At 40.3% G+C, this 21,399-nt stretch overlaps 1 protein-coding gene across 3 annotated transcripts in view; it reads left to right on the top strand.

The window, feature by feature from the left end:
* The window catches only part of PRKCZ (protein kinase C zeta), a 225,748-nt gene that overhangs the window by 174,959 nt on the left and 29,390 nt on the right, over positions 1-21,399 (top strand). For all 3 annotated transcript variants that reach the window (XM_051988781.1, XM_051988783.1, XM_051988782.1), the window contains 5 exons: positions 4,220-4,351; positions 7,543-7,624; positions 8,318-8,370; positions 11,643-11,831; positions 14,977-15,074. In XM_051988781.1, coding sequence (XP_051844741.1) covers positions 4,220-4,351; positions 7,543-7,624; positions 8,318-8,370; positions 11,643-11,831; positions 14,977-15,074 — 554 coding nt within the window. The remainder of the gene's footprint in view (positions 1-4,219; positions 4,352-7,542; positions 7,625-8,317; positions 8,371-11,642; positions 11,832-14,976; positions 15,075-21,399) is intronic.

Raw genomic sequence — 21,399 nt, 5'->3', positions numbered from 1 at the left:
AAGGGACATTTATAATGTGCTTTAAAGTTTGCAATTTTTTTTTTTTTAGTATTTTTTAAAATAATAATCATAAGGGACATTTATAATAATATACTTTAAAGTTTGCAATTTTTTTAAGTATTTTTTTTATAATAATTCTAAGGGACATTTATAATGTGCTTTAAAGTTTGCAAAAAAATTTTTTTTAATTTATATCAATACATTCTCCTCTCCCTTCCTCATAAATAGATTGAACCCATAAGATAGTCAATGTACTATCATCTACTAGATGAAATATACAAATATACATCAGAAAAAAAGCTGCACACTTGTGATCTCATTATCATCAGAACCTTCTTGATCTGTGCATACAGATGGGTCCCAGCTCAGCAAGTTTAGAGTCTGCGAGTGTTCCCTGGGATATTGTCCTAAAAAACTGCACATCTCTTTCCTTAATGGCGGGATTTGTCGGGCTGATTTCCTCTTCTTTGTCCATCTGGGATTTGTTGTGTGACTCGTGTCTTATCAAGCAAGAAATTTTCTTATCCATAAAATGCATAGTTTAGACTCACTGAACTCTAAAGTTCTTGCCAGCTCCAAATCTCTGTTTCCATCATTAAATGCTTGTTATTTTCAAATTGTTTTTGCTTTCTTTTTTGTTTTTGCTATTCTTCCATACCCTTTCCCTCTCACTACAGTGGCCCCTTTCCTCTCAGCTATCTTTTATGACACAAATTTTTTAAAAAAAATAAATATGAGGGGGGAAAAATTCAACAACTCTCCAATCTTTCAGCATGGCATCCATAAACATTCTTCCCTTTTTCCCCTTTTCCTTTAGTTTGAGGCTGTCTTCATGGAAATCTTGAATTTTTGTTGATATATTAGGGATAGCTTGGTAATTGGGTGGATGGAGCACTGGGCCTGGAGGCAGGAAGGTCTGAATTCAAATCCTGCTTCATGTGATCTTAGGCAAAGTACTGAATCTGTTTCCTCAGTTTCCTCATCTGAATTTTTGAAATTTCATATTTCAAAATGCTTATTTTAATGCTTGGCATATGGTAGATAATGAGATACTGAAGGTGGTAGCCAGGTGTGATTTTACCCCATGTCTCTAGAGTTCCCAAGTATTTAATAAGCTACCCATTCTGGGGTAAGTACTGGGGATACAAAGAATGCAAAAAACAGGGTTTCTATCTCTTGGGGAACTCAGTGAATGGTAGACAGCATGCATACATATATATGTGTGTGTATTTTGTATACATTTGAGCATTTGTATACATTGAGCATTAGTCTCTGCTCAAGTAGATTTGTTGATGATACATATGGGGACAATAATTTTAGAATCAGTGGGATGTCAGGTTTCAATAGGTTATCTATCCAAGTTCATGTCACCATCTGAGCAGTATTTATTTCTTTTTTATCTTTTTATTATAATAATCCTAAGGGACATTTATAATATGCTTTAAAGTTTGCAAAAAAATTTTATTTATATATATATATATACATCTTCCCCTCCCTTCATCATAAATAGATTGAATTTTTGTAAATTTAATATATATTAAATTTTATAATGTATGTATATATGTATATAGACAGGTATATGATCCCAGAAGAAAGATATTGATCCAGAAATGGAAGATGAGATTTTATTCTGACTTGAAGGCAGAAAGCTGCCATATTCCCTCTCTAATAGTGATGATGATGATGGTGGTGGCTGGCTTTTTAAAAATAGTCTTTTAAAGTTTATGCATCTATCTCATTTCATCATCACCATTAGCGATGGAGATGATGGATTGTCTGTTGTAGGATGGGTAAACTGGTAAAGCCCCATTTGCTATAGACTAGTTACAGTTTTGATTATTTGATTAAGTGAATATAAGTTGTTAAAGAATATAATTTGAAGATGACAAACAGCAAGTCTCCACATTAAAAGGGTTTTGTGGCCCAGATGAAGGAATGGAGGGTATTTTTCTTGGAGAAAAGAAGGTTAGGGTAAGTGTGTGTTTTGTGGTGAGGAAGAAAGATGGGGATTACACAGGAATAGTTCTCAAGAAATTGAAGAATGGAAGAAGGTGTCAGCTCCTTCTGTTCAGCACCAACTGTCGGAAGCAGCATCAAAGGGGTGGGAATTGAAAGGAATGAGATTTCCTCACATTACAGAATTCAGAAGAGGCAAGGGTTGCCTCAGGAAGTAGAGGTTTGCTTCTCACTGTGGGTCTTCAAGACTTCTGAAGATGCTTCTTGCTCAGCTACAAGTTGGAATCAATTTCTTCTAAGGTCTCTGCCCACGTTTGATATTCTGTGATTATGAGCAGGGCTCTGAATCTTAGCAACTTTTCCCTGACCCCACTGAGAAACTGAGGATGAATCAGCAAAGAGCTTTGAGGCAAAATCCAACATGAAAGGCATTTGGAGGGACACAAAGGTCACATCCTCTCTTTGGGCTGGTGCCCATCTGGTCCTCACTGCTGGACTGCCTAGGCTAAAAGTAGCTGGATGTTCAATCCAACATTCTCATAGTGTGGTACCCGCTGGCTGGACTAGGTGTGCTGGGAGACCTACCCTCTCTTAAAAGCACAGGGCTCTGCTAGCCAAGTAAACTCTGACCTTCCACGACTAGACCGGTGGGTCCTTCCATGGACACCATCGTATATTAGAGTCACAGAACTTGGTCTCGACTTTCAATACAACCCTTCATTGACCTGGGATGTCAAGCAAGTAATTTTCTTATGTATAAAATGAGTAGTTTAGACTCACTGAACACTAAGGTCCCTGCCAGCTCTAAATCTATGTTCTCATCATTAAATGCTTGTTTTTTCAAATTGTGCTTTTTCTTCCCATTTCTTCTATAACCTTTCCCTCTCACTACTAGTCCCCTTCTCCTCCAGCCATCTTTTGGAACTAAACGTATATACATATACATACATACATACATACATACATATATATATATATATATATATATATGGGGTGGGGGTTCAGCAAGCTCTATTAATCAAAAGACTTAAAATTATATGTAGTTTTGGGTCCCTTCCTCACCTCTACAAAATTTGTTAGTATATGGGGTGTGTGTATGTTAGGGGGGGGTTTCTTATTGCTGTAATTTGAGAACATGGTTGTTCTGGAGAAATTGACTGTTTTCAACCCTTTCTAGTTATATTGTTATATTCATTGTGTTGATTGTTTTTGTAGCTACTTCCTTTTTTTTTTTTTTTTTTTTTTTGGTTCATCTGATTTTTCTTATGCTCCTGAATTTTTCATTTTCAGTATTCCCTACTGTGTGTTTGCATTCTGTGATATTCATGAGCCATGATTAATTTAGCTTTTTTCTACTCATTGAGCATCAATTTTGTTTTCAGTTCCTTGCTACCATGAAAAAATATTGCTTTAATATTGGTTATTTGTCCCTCCAATATTAATAGTGGTATTTATAGGGATTTACAATATTTATTAATATTGGTATTTATGGCAACTTTTCCCCCTCCAAATACCTCCATATAGGCACACACACATAAATAGATAGAATGATTGATTAGTTATAGACACACAGGCACATAAGAGACAGACAGACATATAACTATAGTTATATATATATATATATATATATACATACATACACGTGTATATGTATAAACTACATATATATGATAAATAGGATATTTATCCATAGGATAAATTCATAGATTTTTAAAAATGGAATCAAACAGTTACACTCAGTAATAGGGATAGATTGGCCTAGTGGTGATACCTAATAGTGATTTTGATATAAATAAATGAGGCAGCAAGTCAAAAATGAATAACATTCGCTTGTATTTAATCCCACCCCCCAATTGTGGGTATGGAAGCAAATTTGATGTGTGGCTAAAAATTAATTTCAGGATGTTAAAGAAGAAGTACACTAATTTGGCTTTGCTTAAATGGGCGATTAAGACAGTGTATCAGATTATATCATAAACTCCCTTCTCTGGGACTTAGGAGTCCCTTTCTCTGTCTCTGTGTACACTATTATGTCGAGCAGGATTTCTTAAGCTTTTTCCACTCATGACCCATTTTTGTCTGAGAAACTTGTATGCGACCCTGGGTATAAAGGTATAGAAAATAGGCACACAACCTCCCAAGCCTGCAGCACCGTGTTTTATTTTGTCTTTTCTCCCCCGTGTCTTACAAGACTCCCTACAAGCAGCGAGCTCTCGACTGGTGATTGTGTGAGTGCTACATAGATCTTTGCTTTGTGTTACAGAGAGCATACTGTGGCCAGTGCAGCGAAAGGATATGGGGTCTCGGAAGGCAAGGCTACAAGTGTATCAACTGCAAATTACTGGTCCATAAACGTTGTCATATACTTGTACCACTGACCTGCAAAAGGCATATGGTAAGTAACGTCACGATCCCGGGGAGAGGGACCCAGCGTTGGGAGGCCAGTGGTTCATGCTGTCACAGTGTTTTCAGGGTTGGGCTCATTGAAATATTTTTGAGCAATGCAGCCCGGTCTTATCTGTGGAGTGCTGGGCAGAGTAATGAGGTTTGAATCTTGCCTCAGATAGTTTATTTGGGCAAATGAGTCACCTCTCTGAGATTTGGTTTCATTTTATGTCCTCTGGGGATAATAATGGCAATTCCCCCCAAGAGTAATTCAACATGCTAGTTACACTGTTCTTGCTAACTAAATAATTTGTCTTTTGGACCAATGTCAAAACCTTCACAGACCACTCAATGGGCATTCTGTTGGTTGCTCTGTACTCCCTCTCTAATGGTGATGATGATAGTTGTTTTTGTTGTTTTTTTATAGACCTTTAAGGTTTACTCTTGAGATTAATCTCATGTCGTCACTTTATTTTGTAGGATGGGTAAAGTGAGTCTCAGAATGACTAATTTATTTGCCAAGCATCTCTCACTAGCATGCCTCTGAAACCAGAGTCAATTCAGGTGCTTTCTGATGCCCCCCAATATCAGTGGGCACAGTAGTTCACATATCTCATTGGGGTGCCGGAGGGAAGGAGTTGACAGAAATCTTAATGTCCAGTGTACAGATGGGAAGAATGAGGCTGAGGACTGGAGTCCCTTTTCTCATGATTCCCCGGATAAGTCAGCCTCAGAGGCAAAAATCAAACTGAAGTATTCCTGACTTCCCAGTCCCTCTACTCTATCCTTTTTATTGCTTTGTCTTTTATGAATATGTGGCCTCTTTTGTAGGGAAATTATTTCTCCTTTTTCTGATTTTTCATCTTGCAACAGCTCTTGACATGCCATGGACCGGATGCTGTTATTGAGCCATCTTAGTTCTAAATTTTTTTCGAATGTTAAAGTTGAGGAAAGTGAGACTCCAAGAGATGAAGTGTCTTGTTGGTTTTAAAGAACTGAGAAGTCCTAAGTTCAGATTCTGCTTTCTTATCTGGGTCATCATGGTAGTAGAGAAGTCCCTTTATGACTTAACCTCAATCTCTTCAACTCTGAATTGGACTTAATCATGCTGTAAGACCTACTCATACATGATGTGTGCCAGTCTTCATGAAGTACTTTAGTGCCCCAGCATATTGCTCCAGGAAAGCCCCATAGTCTAAATTTGGTGAATTTTTCTCTTCTTTTATTGAGGCAATTATGAACCCATTCTCCACAATGGCTGAAATGAATCTGACCTTTTATCGGACAAAGGTCAATATCACGAATCAAGACTTAGAGCCGGAAGGGAGACGATGTGGTCTGATTTCCTCATTTTAACAGAGGGGGAAACTGAGGACCCCAGACAGAAAATGGTCTGTCCAAGCTTGAGAACCGTGCGCGTGACCCAGACACAATTCCAACCCAAGTTCGACTCTAGATCCAGACACAAGCTTGTCGGTGTCTTGGATTCTTGGCATCACTGTACGTTCCAATAGGCTTTGGAGACATGTTCGTCTTGCCAACTGGCCCCATTCGAATGGTGTAATAAGAATGAATAAGCAAGATCTTTAATTGAATTTGAATTTTTATCTCCTCCATATGCCTCCTGGGTTTCGTTAAAGTATAATTAATGATCAGGAGTAGAGTTGAGGTTTGGTTTGTTTTTAATTTGTTTTTGATGTCACACCGTGAAAACACCAGAAGGAGCTGAGCGGGGAATAAACGCTTGGTCAAAGTGTGTGAAAGGGACCACAGCTGCAATTCTTCTTCTTTTTGGATGGGGGAGGAAGGAATGGAAGCATTGGGGATTCAGTGATTTATTCAGCCAGTAAGTGTCTGAGGTCAGACTTGAATTCAAGTCCTCCTGATTACAAGGCTGGTGCTCTCTCTATTGTATCACTTGGTGGGAGTCTCATTTCTAGTGGACTGGTACTCCATCTTTCCCTGGAGATCATCATAACGTTGGGCATTTTGATTTCCAATTTCCAAAGTGCTTTACCTACATTATCTCATAGAATCTCTCTACAGCCCTTGGAGAAAGGTGTCATCAGGTCCCTTTTATATATTAGAAGACCAGTGCCCGGAGAAGTGAAATGACTAGCTTGGAAATGTTAAGATGTGAGATTCGAACTCTGTTCTTTCTGATGTCTCATTGATGCTTTTACATATTTCCCATGAAAAAAAAGAAATGAATTCATGTTCATTTGGCAGCCCAAGAATGCTGACCCAGAAGTCTGAGGTCTGGGTTCAGATTCTACCCTTCTCATTGTGAAATTGAGCAAATGATCTTACTTCCTTTGGGTTCAGTTCCCTCTTGTGTAACATGAGTGCATTAGCTTAGATGGCTTCTGAATCCCTTCCAAATCATTGGTAACTTTACAACTTCGGCAAAATCTCTTCAACTCCATGGGCCTCAGTTTCTCCATGTGTAAAATGTTGAAGTTGGGTTTGATGATCTTGATGATCTGATTCCCTCCAGGTCTAGATCTTTGAGTTCACGATAATACTGAATATCACCTAATTTGATCTAGCTCTCAATGTATTAGGCTATCTTTTAGATGGGTAGATTTGTGTGGCCCAGAGGAATGGAGGATTATCCAGTGCATATAAGGGAGCATGAGCTTTTGGATTGTAAAAGGCTTTGTTGCCGTGCTCTTTATAAAGAAGAGAAGAGATTTTGCCTCTTATTTCTGGGATCATTTTTTGAGACTCTTTCTCTGCACCCTGGCTTTGGGATCCTGAAGCAAGAATAAGAGTGACATTTTGGAGAGGACCCCAGTCTCTCCTCTGGCAGAAGTCACTTTAGACATGGTGTCCAGACAGACCCTTATGGCCATAATTTGATTGCTGGAAGGGACTTTAGAGACATCTAATCAAACAAGGAAAACAACAAATGGAGTCCTGGATTTCACCCAGAGTCATCTTATAGATTTCTGCCTGGATCCTCCTTCCCTTCTTGTCCTTCTCTGCTTCAGAGCCTCTGGGGGCCATAGGGAGTTTGGGCCAGTTGGCCCCTTATCTGGCTGGTGACAGGGGAGGAACAGTGGAGAAGGTCACTGAGTTGGAGCTTCAGTCTCCAGGCTTTTCTGCCTCGGAGCTGGCGGAGGGAGGAAAGGTCTCCTGGCCAGTTTACATTAGTTGGTGATGATGATGAATCATTTTGATGTCATTTGTTTTTGTCAGGATTCGGTGATGCCTTCCCAAGAACCTCAAATAGATGATAAAAACGATGAAGTCGACCTTCCCTCCGAAGAAACTGATGGACGTATGTATCCTTCCTTCTCTTCTTTGAAACTGGCTCTTATTCTGTTGATTTTTGAAACAGACTGACACCATAGTTACATCCTTTTTCCTTTAAAAAAAAATTTTTTTTTTCTGGATCCTGAGTGCTTACCTGGACCCAAAAAAAAGAGGTGAATCTGTCCTTATTGTAGACACAAATGACTTAGATTGGTGAATTGGAGACAAGACATTAGTTAGCTATGATTTTCTTGTCTGGAACTCCTAAAAAATAAATAAATAAAGTGAAAGGAATCGGGTATGGGATTAGTATCCCATTGCCCTTTCTCTGGGCAGAAAGCCAGAGTGGGAATTACATGAAATCCAGAGGTAGTTCTGTCTAGGAGAAAGCCACGACTTGGGAGCCGGCATCCATGAGCCCCTGCTACCATCTGCTGCCTCCCCATCTCAGTTTGCAGCCCAATCCAGGATGCTTGCCCAGAAATCTGCCCAATGCCATTTTAATGCAGTGTGTCAAGTTACAGTATCTTGAGCTCATCTACCGGTAGTCAATCAGGGGTCTTTACTATGAATTTTAAGGATTCTCCTTTCACAGCCACCAGCTCCTAGTTGATGGAGGCTCCAAGCTAAGAACCGGCAAACATTAATCTTAAGGGCAGGGGTCTTTAATGCTGGGGGGAAAAAACAACTGAACTTCTCTCTTCATTTTCTTTATTAGTCGCTTATATTTCCTCAACCCGGAAACATGACAGCCTTAAAGATGATTCTGAGGTGAGTTTATTTTTTTAAATCTAATTAATATTTCTTTTTAAAAATTGGCAAGTATTAGTTCATTAAAGCTTTAATTCTTTATACTTCTTTTCTGGTCTAGGTAGTAGTCTTGGGAGCTACTTGTTTATACGATGTATGGTCCTATTCTCCTGCCTTTCAATATTTTTTCTTTAATTTATTTTTATTTTTAATTTTATTTTTTTCATTTTTAAATTTATTTTTTATTAATTTATTTTTAAAAATTTTAAATTTTAAATCACCTACTTCACTTTCCCACATATATATCTATGTTAAGCTTTTATGAATTTAGATTTTTTTTCTTCTCCTTTGCCTATTTCTATTTCTGAACTTCCTATTACTATGTTGTCCCTCCTCGAGCGACAATTTCTACCTCCTCCTACTTTTAATAGGATGCTGGGGAGATTTGACTTGCCACATCTGAGTTAGTGCAGCCTGTGGTCGAGATCCCCTTTTTGCCAAAGAAATAGCCTGCACAGATTGGGTCTCACTCCTATTTCTCAAGGACAGACCTTGGATGAAGAGGGGAGGACGCGAGCTAGCAGCTGGTGCTTGGCAAGGGCCACCGTGTGCCACATTTTCCCAAAAGGACAAATGCTATCCTCCTCATCCTCTGCTGAGTCAGTCCCCTCTATTTAAGGGGATGGACATTTTAAATAGACACTATTTACATAATGATACACACTATACAATGCCTTAGATTTAGAGGCCAGTCTAAACTCCATTTGTAGTTCCTAGGTAGAGCTGAATGGGACCTCTCTTACTGACAAGGAAACTGAGGTTCTAAGTATAAGTGATTTACCCAGAGTCCTATTTAGGAAATTGGAAATCAAAATGGGTTATTGTTTCAATCAGGTACAATTCTTCTTGAACCCATTTGGGTATTTTTTGGCAAAGATTCAGGCAGTGGTTTGTCATTTCCTTCTCCAATTTATTTTATAAATTAGGAAACTGAGGCAAACAAGGTTAAGTGACTTGCCCAGGGTCACACATTCAAATTAATGCTTCACGCACTAAGGCACTGGTGACCTAGCATCCCTGGAGGGAACTTGGAGTCCAGCTAATGCAATCCCTTTATTTTATTGACAAGGAAATGAGGCTCAAAGAGAGAAAATCTTCTCCTCAGGGTCCCATTTAAGATCCCAGAGTGACAAGTAAGTAAATGTCAGCTCCCCTCATTTTACAGATGGGGAAACAGAGACCCTAAGACATCAAGTGATACAAGATTCGAATTCATAACCTCTGGCCCTTTTAAATATCTTTTAGTGCTTCATGGGTGTTCTCAGCCTTTCTGTAAACATTCCCATTAGGAATGAAGTGGGAGAACCTCATCTCTTCTTGCAGTCTCCCCCTTGGTACATTGTTTATCCTGGTTTCTTTTTAAAATTTAAATGTCCATAAAATGTTCATTTAGGAATGCATCCTTCCCATCCTCCCTCCTTTGACATCTGTTTGGCTGCCCCCAGACCATCCCCCACTCACTGGAGTGACCGTGCTCAGCACGAAGGCGTGAGTGAGTCACTGTCTATCTTGCCTGCCCGGGAATGTGACCCGATGCACAATGCTCTCTCAGTTCTCTTGGACTCTAGAGAAATGCAAAAGCAGAGTGACCAACATGGGGATTTTGGGGGCTTCCTTCTCCGTTGGCCTTCCTTGGCAGATAATCCCTTACACACTGCCCCTTCTGAACAAATGCCTGAACAATCCCTCTCTTTCAAGAGTTTCAGCTCTAAGACTTTGAGCTGGGCGGGACTTTTGAGCTCATTGAGTCCAACTTCTTTGCTTTACAAAGAAGGAAACTGAGGTCCAGTGTGATCAAGTGCTGCTCATGGCTCATCAGGGGCTCCCGATTTTGTATAATATCTGCTCCATTCTTATCCCACTAAAATTTTCTGCATTGTTAATAGTAAAAATAGATGCCAGTATAGGGTATTGTAGTCATTCACATTGCTGTCCTCACAATACTTAGCTGGGGTTATAGACGCAAATTGGTTAATCCTCTCAGAGAAGACTGAGCAAAGTTAGAAAATCAGGGCCAAGCTCCTGCGTCCCAGTTCCCTGGTTTCCCTGGCACATAGACTTCATTCGTTCCTGGAACAAAAAGAGTCAGCCAATGGGGCTATTGCCTCTGCTTGAAGTGCTTAAGGTCTGACCAATCCTCTCCATGTACATACATGTATATACAAAGAAAAAAGACTCTTTCTTTGCTCGATGGGTATGCTCTTTAACTGGGCATCTTTCCTCAAGAGTTGTGCAGTCTTAAATTTTTCCTTCTGCTTTCTAGCTAAAAGAGTAGATGTGGTCATAGAAATGGAATAGAAATTGAGAGTGGAATAGAAGGAAGGAAGGTAAGCTCTTTGAGGGCAGGATTTTGGTCCTCGTCCCTCCAAGCACAATTCTTGACTGCTTTTTACACACTTAATCAATCCTTGTTGTTGAGCAAGTACATCCCTCCTCAAGTAGAATGTAAGTTCCTTGAGGGTAAGACTGGTCCTTCAGTTCAAACTGAAGTCTGGTGCCTAGCACCTAGTAGGTGCTTTAGGAATGCTTATTGATAGAGGATAGAATCTAATCAAGAGACACTTTAATGTTGAGGGCCAATATTTCTTCAAGAATTTCAGTGGAATTGAATGATCTGTGTTCACAGTTAATAGTTTAGATAGTATGTATATAGTGAAGTCAATTGGTTCAAATTCATGTATGAACTTGAAGTGACCTTCAGCAAGTCTTTCTGTGCCTCAGTTTCCTCCTCTACGAAATGAGGGGATTGTACATGATACCTCCAAGTTCTCTTTTGTATGATCACCTAAGCTCTCTTGGCAATTTTCTAATTTATCCTCTGATCTTGGCTGGAGGGATCAGATTAAACATTAATAAAGCCTGACTCCAAATCCTACATTCCTGATTCACTAGCGTGTTACCCTGTACCAGTCCTTTCCTCAAGCCTCAGGTGACTCTCCGGGGCTTATATACTCAGTCAAAAACAGATTGTAGGATGGAAGGATAACCACATAGTCCCTATGACCCACTGGATTCCTTTCTTTGCCTGAAGAGTTGTTGGGTCTTTGATTCTTCTGTCCTTCTTTGGGGGTGACAGTCATGAGAGTGCAAATGAGGATGAGGAGATGGTTTTTGAGCACTCTGATGGGTATGGAGATGTGAAGACTCTTGTTGTGAAAAATGTTCTCTGGTGAAATTACTCTCCTCTTGTTCTCAGGACCTGCCAAATAAATCTTTCCTATTTTTGTTTTTAGGACATTAAGCCAGTTATTGATGGAATGGATGGAATTAAAATATCTCAGGGGCTCGGGCTGCAGGACTTCGATTTAATCAGAGTTATTGGACGGGGAAGTTATGCCAAAGTTCTCTTAGTGCGGTTGAAAAAGAATGATCAGATTTATGCCATGAAGGTAGTCAAAAAGGAGTTGGTCCACGATGATGAAGTAAGTGACTTTACCGGTTAAACCAGGGAATGGGGTCTGGGAAGAAGAAGAGGCTGTTGTATGTTTTAGCCACTAGAGGGCAAATGTTCTAAACCTGGTGGGTTGTGGATGAGAAATTTGTGGGAGGAAGGCAGCCTAGCTTGGTGATGAAAGCATTGGCTTTGGAGTCAGGTGTAGTTCAAATCTAGCTCGAAAATTTGCCGACCTTAAACTTTGTGTGTTTAGCTATCTGATAGGAGTAGTTGTCAGTGTGTGTGTGTGTGTGTGTGTGTGTGTGTGTGTGTGTGTGTGTGTAATTGAACTGAATTGAATTATCTTGTCCAAAATCTCACAGAAGTGATTCATTAAGCATTTATTAAGCACCTACTATATTCAAGCAGAGTGTTAAGTGCTGAGGGCCTAAAGAAGGCTAAAAGATAGCCCCTCCCCTCAATGAACTCAGAGTCTAATTGGGGAGGCACAGTGTAAACTATGATTTGGAAACAAGCAATAGAGCAGGAGATCTCTGACCCTAAAAGCTATGTTCTTTCCATGCTATCACCCTCCTAGTAAGAGATCTAGAAGAGACCTCTGTTCGGATCTATGTTGAGCATAGTAATCCTGTAAAATAGGTTGAAGTATTTCTCCCATTTTCCAGATGAGGAAAGAGATGGAATGATTTCCTCAGGAGAACATAGATAATAAGAATCTGAGGCTGGATTTGAATCCAATTCCTCTGTACTTCAAGCCCAGTGCTATATCTAGTGTGCCTCTTTGCTGACTCTAATTAAAATATCTAGTAGATATCCAAAGTGGGAATCAAACTAAGTTCTTTGTGAATGTATATCTGGGGTTTCTTCACTGTGTTTATTTAAAGCAGCTTCATCTCTTGTGATCACTCTTGTAGTTTTCTTGAGAAAAATGGCAGGTGTTGTGTTTAGTTTGCCACAGTCAACAAACAGAGTACTGACTATGACTGTGCCCGCTAAAGATACAAAGAAAAAAACAAAAAGCACTATTCCTATTCTCAGGGAGCCCCCATTCTTCAGGGGGATTCAGCACACCAATAAATGCTTGTGTACAAAATACATAAGGTATAAATGGAAGGAATTCTTATAAATGGAGAGGAAATCCTGTTTTGAGAGTAATCTTTGGAAGGCTATATGCTCCAGCAGAAGAGCACCAACTTATGGAGTTAGGGCACCTGCCTTGTTATTTCTTGTCTATGTGGCTGCAAGTAAATCTTTTTCAACTTCCTGGGCCTCAGTTTCCTCATCTGAAAAATGAAGGGGTAGGGGAAAGGCTGACCTAGATAGTCTTTGAGTTTTTCAGCTTGATAGCTGAGATCCTGTTTACTTCCTTCTTTATATGGGGATTATTTCTGTTTCTCTGAGAATCAGAATATGTTTTTTTCTGTTAGGGGAGTGATTTTTCAATCTCTGATGACAATAGCTAGAATTTATATGACACTTTTAGGGTTGCAAAGTGCCTTTCAATATCGATATTATGTCACTAATAAATTATCAATAATCTATTATCAATCATAACATCTTATTTGGTCCTTAGAATGATCTTGGGAGATATATGCTGTTATTATCCTATTTTACAGGTCAGGAAACAGAGGCAAAGAGAAATGAAGTGACTTTTTCAGGGTCAGTTACAGTCATATCTGAGATGGGATTTCAACTTGATTCCAGATCTATTGCTCTAGCCAACTCGCCCCCTAGTGGCCTTCTGCTGACTTGTTTCTCATTTAAGCCTCTCCCCATCTTCCCTATCATGGCTTCTCTGCTTTCTCTCTGTCCATAAGGCTGTGCTGCTCTGTCCCAGCAAGGAGCCTTTCAGCTGCTGTTCAGAGACCTCTAGGGAAGGGGAGCGTACCACCTCTTAAGGCAGCCCACTCCATTGCGGGACAGCTCTCATCATTAGGAAGTTCTTCCTGACATCAAATGTAAAGGGACTTCTTTGTAACTTTGGCCCACTACATCCAGATCTGCCCTGTTGAAGCCAAACAGAATTAATCCACTCTCTCTTCTAAGTGCCCTTTAAATAATTCTTGTCATGTCCCCCTGAGTCTTCTCTTTTCCAGACTAAACAACCCTGGTTCCTTCAACTGATATACCAGACTGTAGGACCTTCCTTCCCCATTGTCTTCTTTTGGTCTCCCACTAGACTATTGTCATCCTTCTTAAATATGGTACCCAGAGTTTAACCTGATATTTCAGATGTGAAGTTACTATTGCTATTCATTACTATTACTATAGTATAAATATTGCTATTTATACTATTGTATAAAGGAATTGGGTGAAGTTACTATTGCTATTCATTACTATTACTATAGTATAAATATTGCTATTTATACTATTGTATAAAGGAATTGGGTTACCTTCTTAGCATTATGTATCATTTCTCTTCCAATATAGCCTTTGCTTGCATTACCTGTGTAGGCTAATGTATCCTCCTCAATAATAGTTTGCTGCCTGATAAAAGCGCCAGATCTTTTTCTATCAATTCATAATTATAAATTGTTGTTGATTGACTTGGCCAAAGCTTTCGACATTTTAGTCCACTGTGCCCTACACGTCAAGCAAATCTTTTCTTCTCTATCTACCTCTATTTCCCTCAACTGAAAAAGATGAGATTAGATGGGATGCCCTTTGGGAACTTGCATAGCTTAGAGAACTTTGGTTTCCAGTTAGATCCTTGGTTTATGCAGATCTGCGGAATAAGGAGCACCATCTGTCCTTGGGCCTTGTTCAATCCTGGCTTTTACTCCTGGGCTTTGTTTTCACTTAATTTGTCATAATGAATTCTCTACAGCTGAGTTCATTTTCACCAATTGTTTGATAAATGAATGTTTTACCAGTGAACAAAAGCTTGCCAGTCAAAGCTATCCATGACCCTATGGAAACATCCTCTCCTTGGGAAAAGGGGCATCAGGAGGGGGAAGTTTAGCTTTCCTGAGAAAAATTGGTTTGTCTCCTGCTCTCACCATCTGCTTCCCTGTTAGATTTTAAGCTTCTTGAGGGCAGGTACTGTTGCCCTTCTTTGAATCCTCAGCACTTAGCACAGGGCTAGCCATACAGTGGAAAAGAAATGTCAACTGACTCACCTGACCTCCAGGGTCTGTTGGGCTGTACCTAATGTTATATAACTTCTCTTGCAGGACATCGACTGGGTGCAGACAGAGAAGCATGTATTTGAACAGGCCTCCAGCAACCCATTTCTTGTGGGCCTACATTCCTGCTTCCAGACTACGAGTCGGTAAGCAAGCAGAGTGAGGGGGGCTTCTCCCTAACCCAGTTGTTGTGAGGATCAAATAAGAACATAAATATAAAGCACTTAGCATATTGCCTGGCACATAGTAGGTGCTATATAAATAATATAATACTTCATTGTTGCTGCCATTATTTTTTTTCTTTTCTGATAGCCTCTCTAGAGGACAATCCACATGGTAGTGACCCAAGACCATCCTTATCTGGAAGAACAAAATTCAGGAAATACTCATTACCTCCAGTTGTTGGCCATCTAATAATATGTGACTTCTCTTTCCTTGAGTATCTATTAGACATGATACCATTGACCTTCATAAGGAATCAGCCTTTCATTATCATTAGGGAGCTGAAACTTTTATAAAAGTCTAGTTCATTGTTTAGAGCCCTAGATTTGGACTCTGTTTAAATCCTGCTTTTGCCATGTACTCCTGTCTTGGACTTGGGGCAAGTAGCTGTTTTCTGCCTCAATTTCTTTCCCTGTTGACTCACTTGACCTAAGGATTAAACAAGATGCTATGTGGAAAGTGCTTTGCAAGCCTCAATAATATTTTCAGTGCCCTCTTTATGTTGCTAGTAAGGAGGGTCCCTAATTCCCATGAGATCCTAAGTCACAGTGAATTGGGAAAATGCTTCATAGCTCAAGTTAGAAAGGGCCTCACTGATCATGGCCAGTCTCTCATTTTATAGATGAGGAAATTGAGTTCAGAGGTGGGGAATGATAAGCAGGTAATGATATGGAGGGTGAAATTAGAACCTTGGACTTTTGCCTCCAAATCCAGCCCAGTATTTATGCCACCTTCATGTTGGAGGATGGAAGATATTATCTCATGGTTCATCGATGCCTCAGAATGGCCGAATGTATAATCACCAACTGGGATCTCAAAGACATTATTGGGCTCCAGATACCCAGGGAAAGAGGGGGAGAGAAGAAGTAGGAGAGAAGTGCCCTCCCCTCAAAACCTGGCATTTATTAGGGGCTGAATGCTTTGCTAAATGCTGAGGCCATAAAGAAAAGGGTAAAAACAATCTCCATTCTCTGGGAGCTCACATTCTACTTCAGGAGACAACATAGGCGCAATTTGTGTATACAAGATAGCTTAAAGGGCAGCTAGTGGGGTGGCCAAGGAGCCAGGCCTTGGAGTGAATTCAAATTCAGCCTCAGGTACAAGTCATTTCATCCTGTTCTCTCTTTGTCTCAGTTTCCTTTATTTGTAAAAATGAGCTGGAAAAGGAAATAACTGACTACTTCAGTCCAGTATCTCTGCCAATAAAACTCCAAATGGAGTCATGACTGAGTCACAGAGAGTCGAATACGACTGAACAACAACAAGAAGGAATTTAAAGTTTGGGATAGATTTAGATGATAAAGCTTTAGCTCCTGGTGGGATTAGTGACAGACTGGGGGTAGGGACTGGCATAGTTCTCTTACAGAAGATGGCACTCGAGCTGAGTCTTAGAGATCAAAAATATGAATTTGCTTTACATGAGTCAACGGTATAAGACAGAGTATAATTAGGTGTTAAATTATGTGCCATAAATGGTACAGCAGCAACTTGTCATAGTAAACAGATCATTGAATCTGGGGGTAAGGAAGACCTGAGTTTAAATCCCTGCTCGTATTACTGTGTGGCCCTGGAAAAGTCACTTAACCCCTCCATTTCACAGTTAGTTGAAATAATGGAAGTAATGGAAATAATGGTCACACTGTTGTGCTTTAGCCAGCTAAAAATCCCACTCTCTGCAGGAAGTCTTTCCCGATCCCCCATAATGTTAATGTTTTCCAATCTCTGTTGATTATTCCCCATTTGTACTGTACAGAGCTTTTTTGTACAGTTATTTTTGATTAGGCAGAACACTCTTCTTAGCAATGAGAGTTTGTTTAAAGGGGACAGGCAAGATAGTTGTGTTCTCCCCTTACCGGAAGTCTTCAGGCAAAATCTGGAGGACCATTGGTCATGATGAATAGATGAATGAAAAGGATTTTTTAAGTGTTTAGTCTGCTTACTAAAGTTAGAGCTTCCATCCTAACAGAAATAGAGAGGAGGAAACTGTGTTTGGGCTGCCACAAGGATGGTGAGTGGAGTCCTTTACCCTTTCCAGAAGCAGAGGTTGTATTGAGTTTGTTGCTGTTCCCTGAGGAACATATCCAGCCCAGAAGGAAGGGCTGTTCATGGAATAACACAGTGAGATGATACGGTCTTGGGAAGACTGGAGCTTGCTGGGGTGAGGTGGGATGCCAAGTTCCAGGGAGACTTGGTCACCTGGATTGGCGGGAAAATGGGGTGTGTGAATTGGAGAATAATGGAAAATACAAAAGCAGGTGGGCTGCAGGTTATGGTTGCCCTTGAGTATTTCTAGGATCAGTTGGGAGCCAGTGGACTTTATTCAGCTGGGGACCGCTGAGGTCCAAGCTGTATCTTGGGAAAATTACTTTGGCAGCCCTTTGAAGAACTGATTGGAAAGAGGGGAGATTAACCCCACAGAGACTCCTTATGTGGCCACTTCAGTAATCCAAGTGTGAGGTCCCAAATTGGGTTGTATCCGCATGAATAGAGAGAAAGGCCAGATGGGGAAAATGTGGTTGTGTACTGCTCTTGGTGGGACACAGAAAGCAGGCCCGTGTCTCCGGGTCAGACTGATGAGCCTGTTGTCCCCTCCCCTTACAATCTTTCTCTCCCCCTACCCCTCACCCTGCCATGAACCCCACTGGCTCTAGTCAATTAATAGCCTTGGAAACAAAAGAGTAAATGAAGCATCCGACCTTGTTCTCTGGGATCCCTTTTCACTTGGAATATAGAATATATCCAAAACAAAGCTCAATTGTCGTGTAAATTGTAGTATTACACCTATGAATTTCACTAATATGCAGCGACCCAGGCCCTAGGAATCATGTTTCTTACTAGTTAGTGAAAAGACACATTTCTTTGAGTCCTGCTGAGCCTGTGGCCTCCTGCAGGTCAGCCTGGTCCTTGAAAGGCCTGGGCTTCTTCCAAGCAGCCCCCACTCCCTGACCTCCCATTTAGATCTAAGCTGAGCGACTCATCCCTTCTTCCTTTTGTAAATCTAGAACCAAGTTAATGTTCTAACTTCCCTGCATCAAGGGCAGGTAATTGTGCTCCCAAGAGCACTAGCATGATGAAAAGGGAGGGCACCTGGAAGCAAAAGCGATTGGCTCCAGACCCACTTGGGCTAAGGTCAGTCATGCTCAGGAGTCCCTAATGGGGGCAGTAGTCACCTGTCAAATAAATTAATGAATAAAATATTTGGTGAATCACTGAGATCTAAAAGTTGGAGGAGCCCTCTGCCTTCTCCGTCTCCCTGCGCTTTGCTAGGGCCTGTACATCCGAACAGTGCAAAAGCAGACCCAATCCATTGGTCAACATGCATTTATTAAGCACCTACTATTTGCATAAGTACTAAGACAGACTAGGTATGGAGGTAGAGGGCTGTGGGTGAGAAATACTAGGCAGCTCAGCATGATGCTTTCACTGGATGAGTGAAGGAGAGCAAGATGGAAGACTGGATAGTTCTGTTGGCTAGCTTTTCCTGGAGTCAAGCCTGAAAATCTTGTATTCTTCCTTAAAGGGACACTCTACTTCTACTTAACATGGTCCTTTCCAACTCTGAGATTTTCTGAATCTGAGAAGGTCACTTGAATAAAACTAACAAGTCGCACTGTGACCTAGTAGAAGGGGCCTGGAGGAATTACCGTGAAGCATTTGGCCTTCCAGTTTGCACATTTTTGGTCATTGCTTTCATTGGTCCTCGGGGATTGGTGAGCATCCCAATGTATGTGCACTCCATCTCTTCCTTGACTTTTCTGCTTGATCACCCAGTATAAGAAATGAGCCTGTTGCCATGGCAATGATTAGTGCCATAAATAAAGCTTTATGACTTCACTTCAGGCTCCAGCCAAGGCAGGAAATAGCCAGAGGGATAAAATTCTAGAGCCCACACTATTCACTCTGAGTTTTCAATCCCTATATTAGCAATGTACTTCCATTCCAGTGGGGGAGAAAAGCACATATAAGCACATTCAGCACGGATGTCAAGTTATTAAAATATAAAGTTATAAAATATAAGCAAATACTTTGAGAGGAGAAAGTTGGGGAGGGAAGGCCTTAACAATAGGGGAAGGCTTTGAGCAGAATCTAATGCCTGAGCATCATCTCAGCTAGAGATTGCCCCAGGGGGCCTGTGAGATCCCTTCCAGATCATGATTTGATCTCATGAAGGGGTGATGGTGGGAGTTGGGCGTGTACATATACATGTAGCCAACCAGTACTAGATAATTGATGAGATAATGATAACAAATAAAAATGATGAAGTGAGAAAATATTTATAAAATCACTTAGTTCTATGCCAGGTACATAGTAGGCATTTTTCAAATGCATATATTCTCCTTCTCTCTTAGTAAGGAGACCCTCCTTTACTTTTACTATGTCAGAGAAGAGGGAATAAGAAGAATAAGGAACTATCAAAAACAACAACAACAACAACAAAACAGAGCTAGGAGGAATGTTGCTTACACTGGCAGACAAGTGTGTTACTTAGTTTTTTCTAAGCTGCTTTTTTCTTTCTGTTACAAGTGATAGCTTTTTGGGCTTGGGGCAATGTGAGGACCATCTAGTAATGAATGTGAGAATGAGAGAAAACAAAAGCCATAAATTAAGTGATGATCCTCTGGCTCTGAGAGGTGAGAGGGGCCTTGGATATTGTTTAGTTCAGAAATAGCCATGTTTGGTGGGGACTGGATGAAAATGTAATAGTGAAATATATATTTTAAAAACGTAAAAGTACAATAGAACAAATATAATATTAATAAGTGGTTTTCTAAGTCAATATTTTAATCATCAACATTTTTTAAGTTTCTCCTAGGTATCAGGTAACAAAGGCTGGGAGTACAAAAAGAGGCAAAAGATTAAACCTGTCCTCAAGGAGCTTATAATCCAATATGTGACTACAAGGGTCTTTATGTATGGTTTAAACATCATTTCTATTTGAATTTCCCACCACCCATCTAAACTCACCTTCTATTCATCCATTGGACAATCTTTCAGCAAGTCCCTGACATATATCGGCCACTACACTAGGTACTAAATATAGAAAGACAATGAAGGATGAAAGACAGTCATGGAGCTTATATTTGACTGAGAAATAAACAGAAAATATAGACAAAGTAATTCAGGATAGTGGAATCTAGAACACTTATAGCTAAGAGCTTCTTAAAGGAGGGAGCATTTGAATGAACTCTTAAAAGGGTCTAAGTGAGGAAGAAGAGCATTCTGGGTGTGAGGTAGGGGAAGTCATGAAGGCAGGAAAATGACGAGCAAGTCCACGGAGTGGAAGCTAGATGGCTTAGTGATAGCTAAGCCAGACCAGGAAGAGATTTAAATGTTACAGGAGTTGACATGTTATGTTACAGTTAGCAGGGAGTCACTGAGCTTTCTGGAGTCAGAGGATTATTTGGTCAGCCATGTACTTTAGGTATGTCACCTTAGAAACTAAGTGGGAGATGGGTCAGAAAGGAATGGTCTGGAAGAGGAGAGATGAATCCAAAGGCTTTTGTACCAATCCTTAGCCTTGCCAGTAAGGGCAGTAAGACCAGTAGAAGATGTGGTGGAGATTGAATTGAGAATTTTATGGGATGGAGGAGAGTGAGAAATTGATGAAAATGCTGAGGTTTAAAGATAGGGTCGTGATGCCCTTGATAGGGAATTGAGAAGCTCAGAAAAGGGGGAAGTTTTGAGGGGGAAGATTATAAGTTTTGATTTGGACATGTTCAATTTGAGATGCCTACAGGATATCCAAATGAAGATGATCAACAGGCAGCTAGTGCCGGGAGATCAGGAGAAACACTAGGACTAGACATGAATCTGAAGGCCATTTGGAAACAAATAGAAAGGGTTGTAAGCACTTTGATAAATAATCAATTGATCAATAAACATTTATTAAGTATCTAAGTGAACCAGACACTGTGCTAAGCACTGGTATTGAGAGAAAGAGCAAAGTAAAGGGTCCAGGACGAGCCTTTGGGAACATCCACAATTGTGGGGCAGGACATAGCTGATGATCCTACAAAAGGAGATTGATTTAGCTTGATCAGGAAAGTGGGAGGAAAACAGAAAGAGTCTTGTTATAGAAATCCAGAAACTATGCAGGAAAAGAGGGTGATCAACAGTGTTGATGTTCTGGGGAGTCAAAGAAAAAGGTTGAGGAAAAGGCCCCTGAATTTAGCAATGAAGGAACCAGTTTTCATTTTATTCAGCAATACTCTATGGCCTCTCATAACAAAGGGGCAGCCAAGCCCTGCT

The sequence above is a fragment of the Antechinus flavipes genome, chromosome 3 (genome assembly GCF_016432865.1).
Source record: "Antechinus flavipes isolate AdamAnt ecotype Samford, QLD, Australia chromosome 3, AdamAnt_v2, whole genome shotgun sequence".
In the NCBI taxonomy this organism is placed as follows: Eukaryota; Metazoa; Chordata; class Mammalia; order Dasyuromorphia; family Dasyuridae; genus Antechinus; species Antechinus flavipes.
The sequence above is the reverse complement of the archived record's forward strand: the minus strand, read 5'-3'. Positions and strand labels throughout refer to the sequence as shown.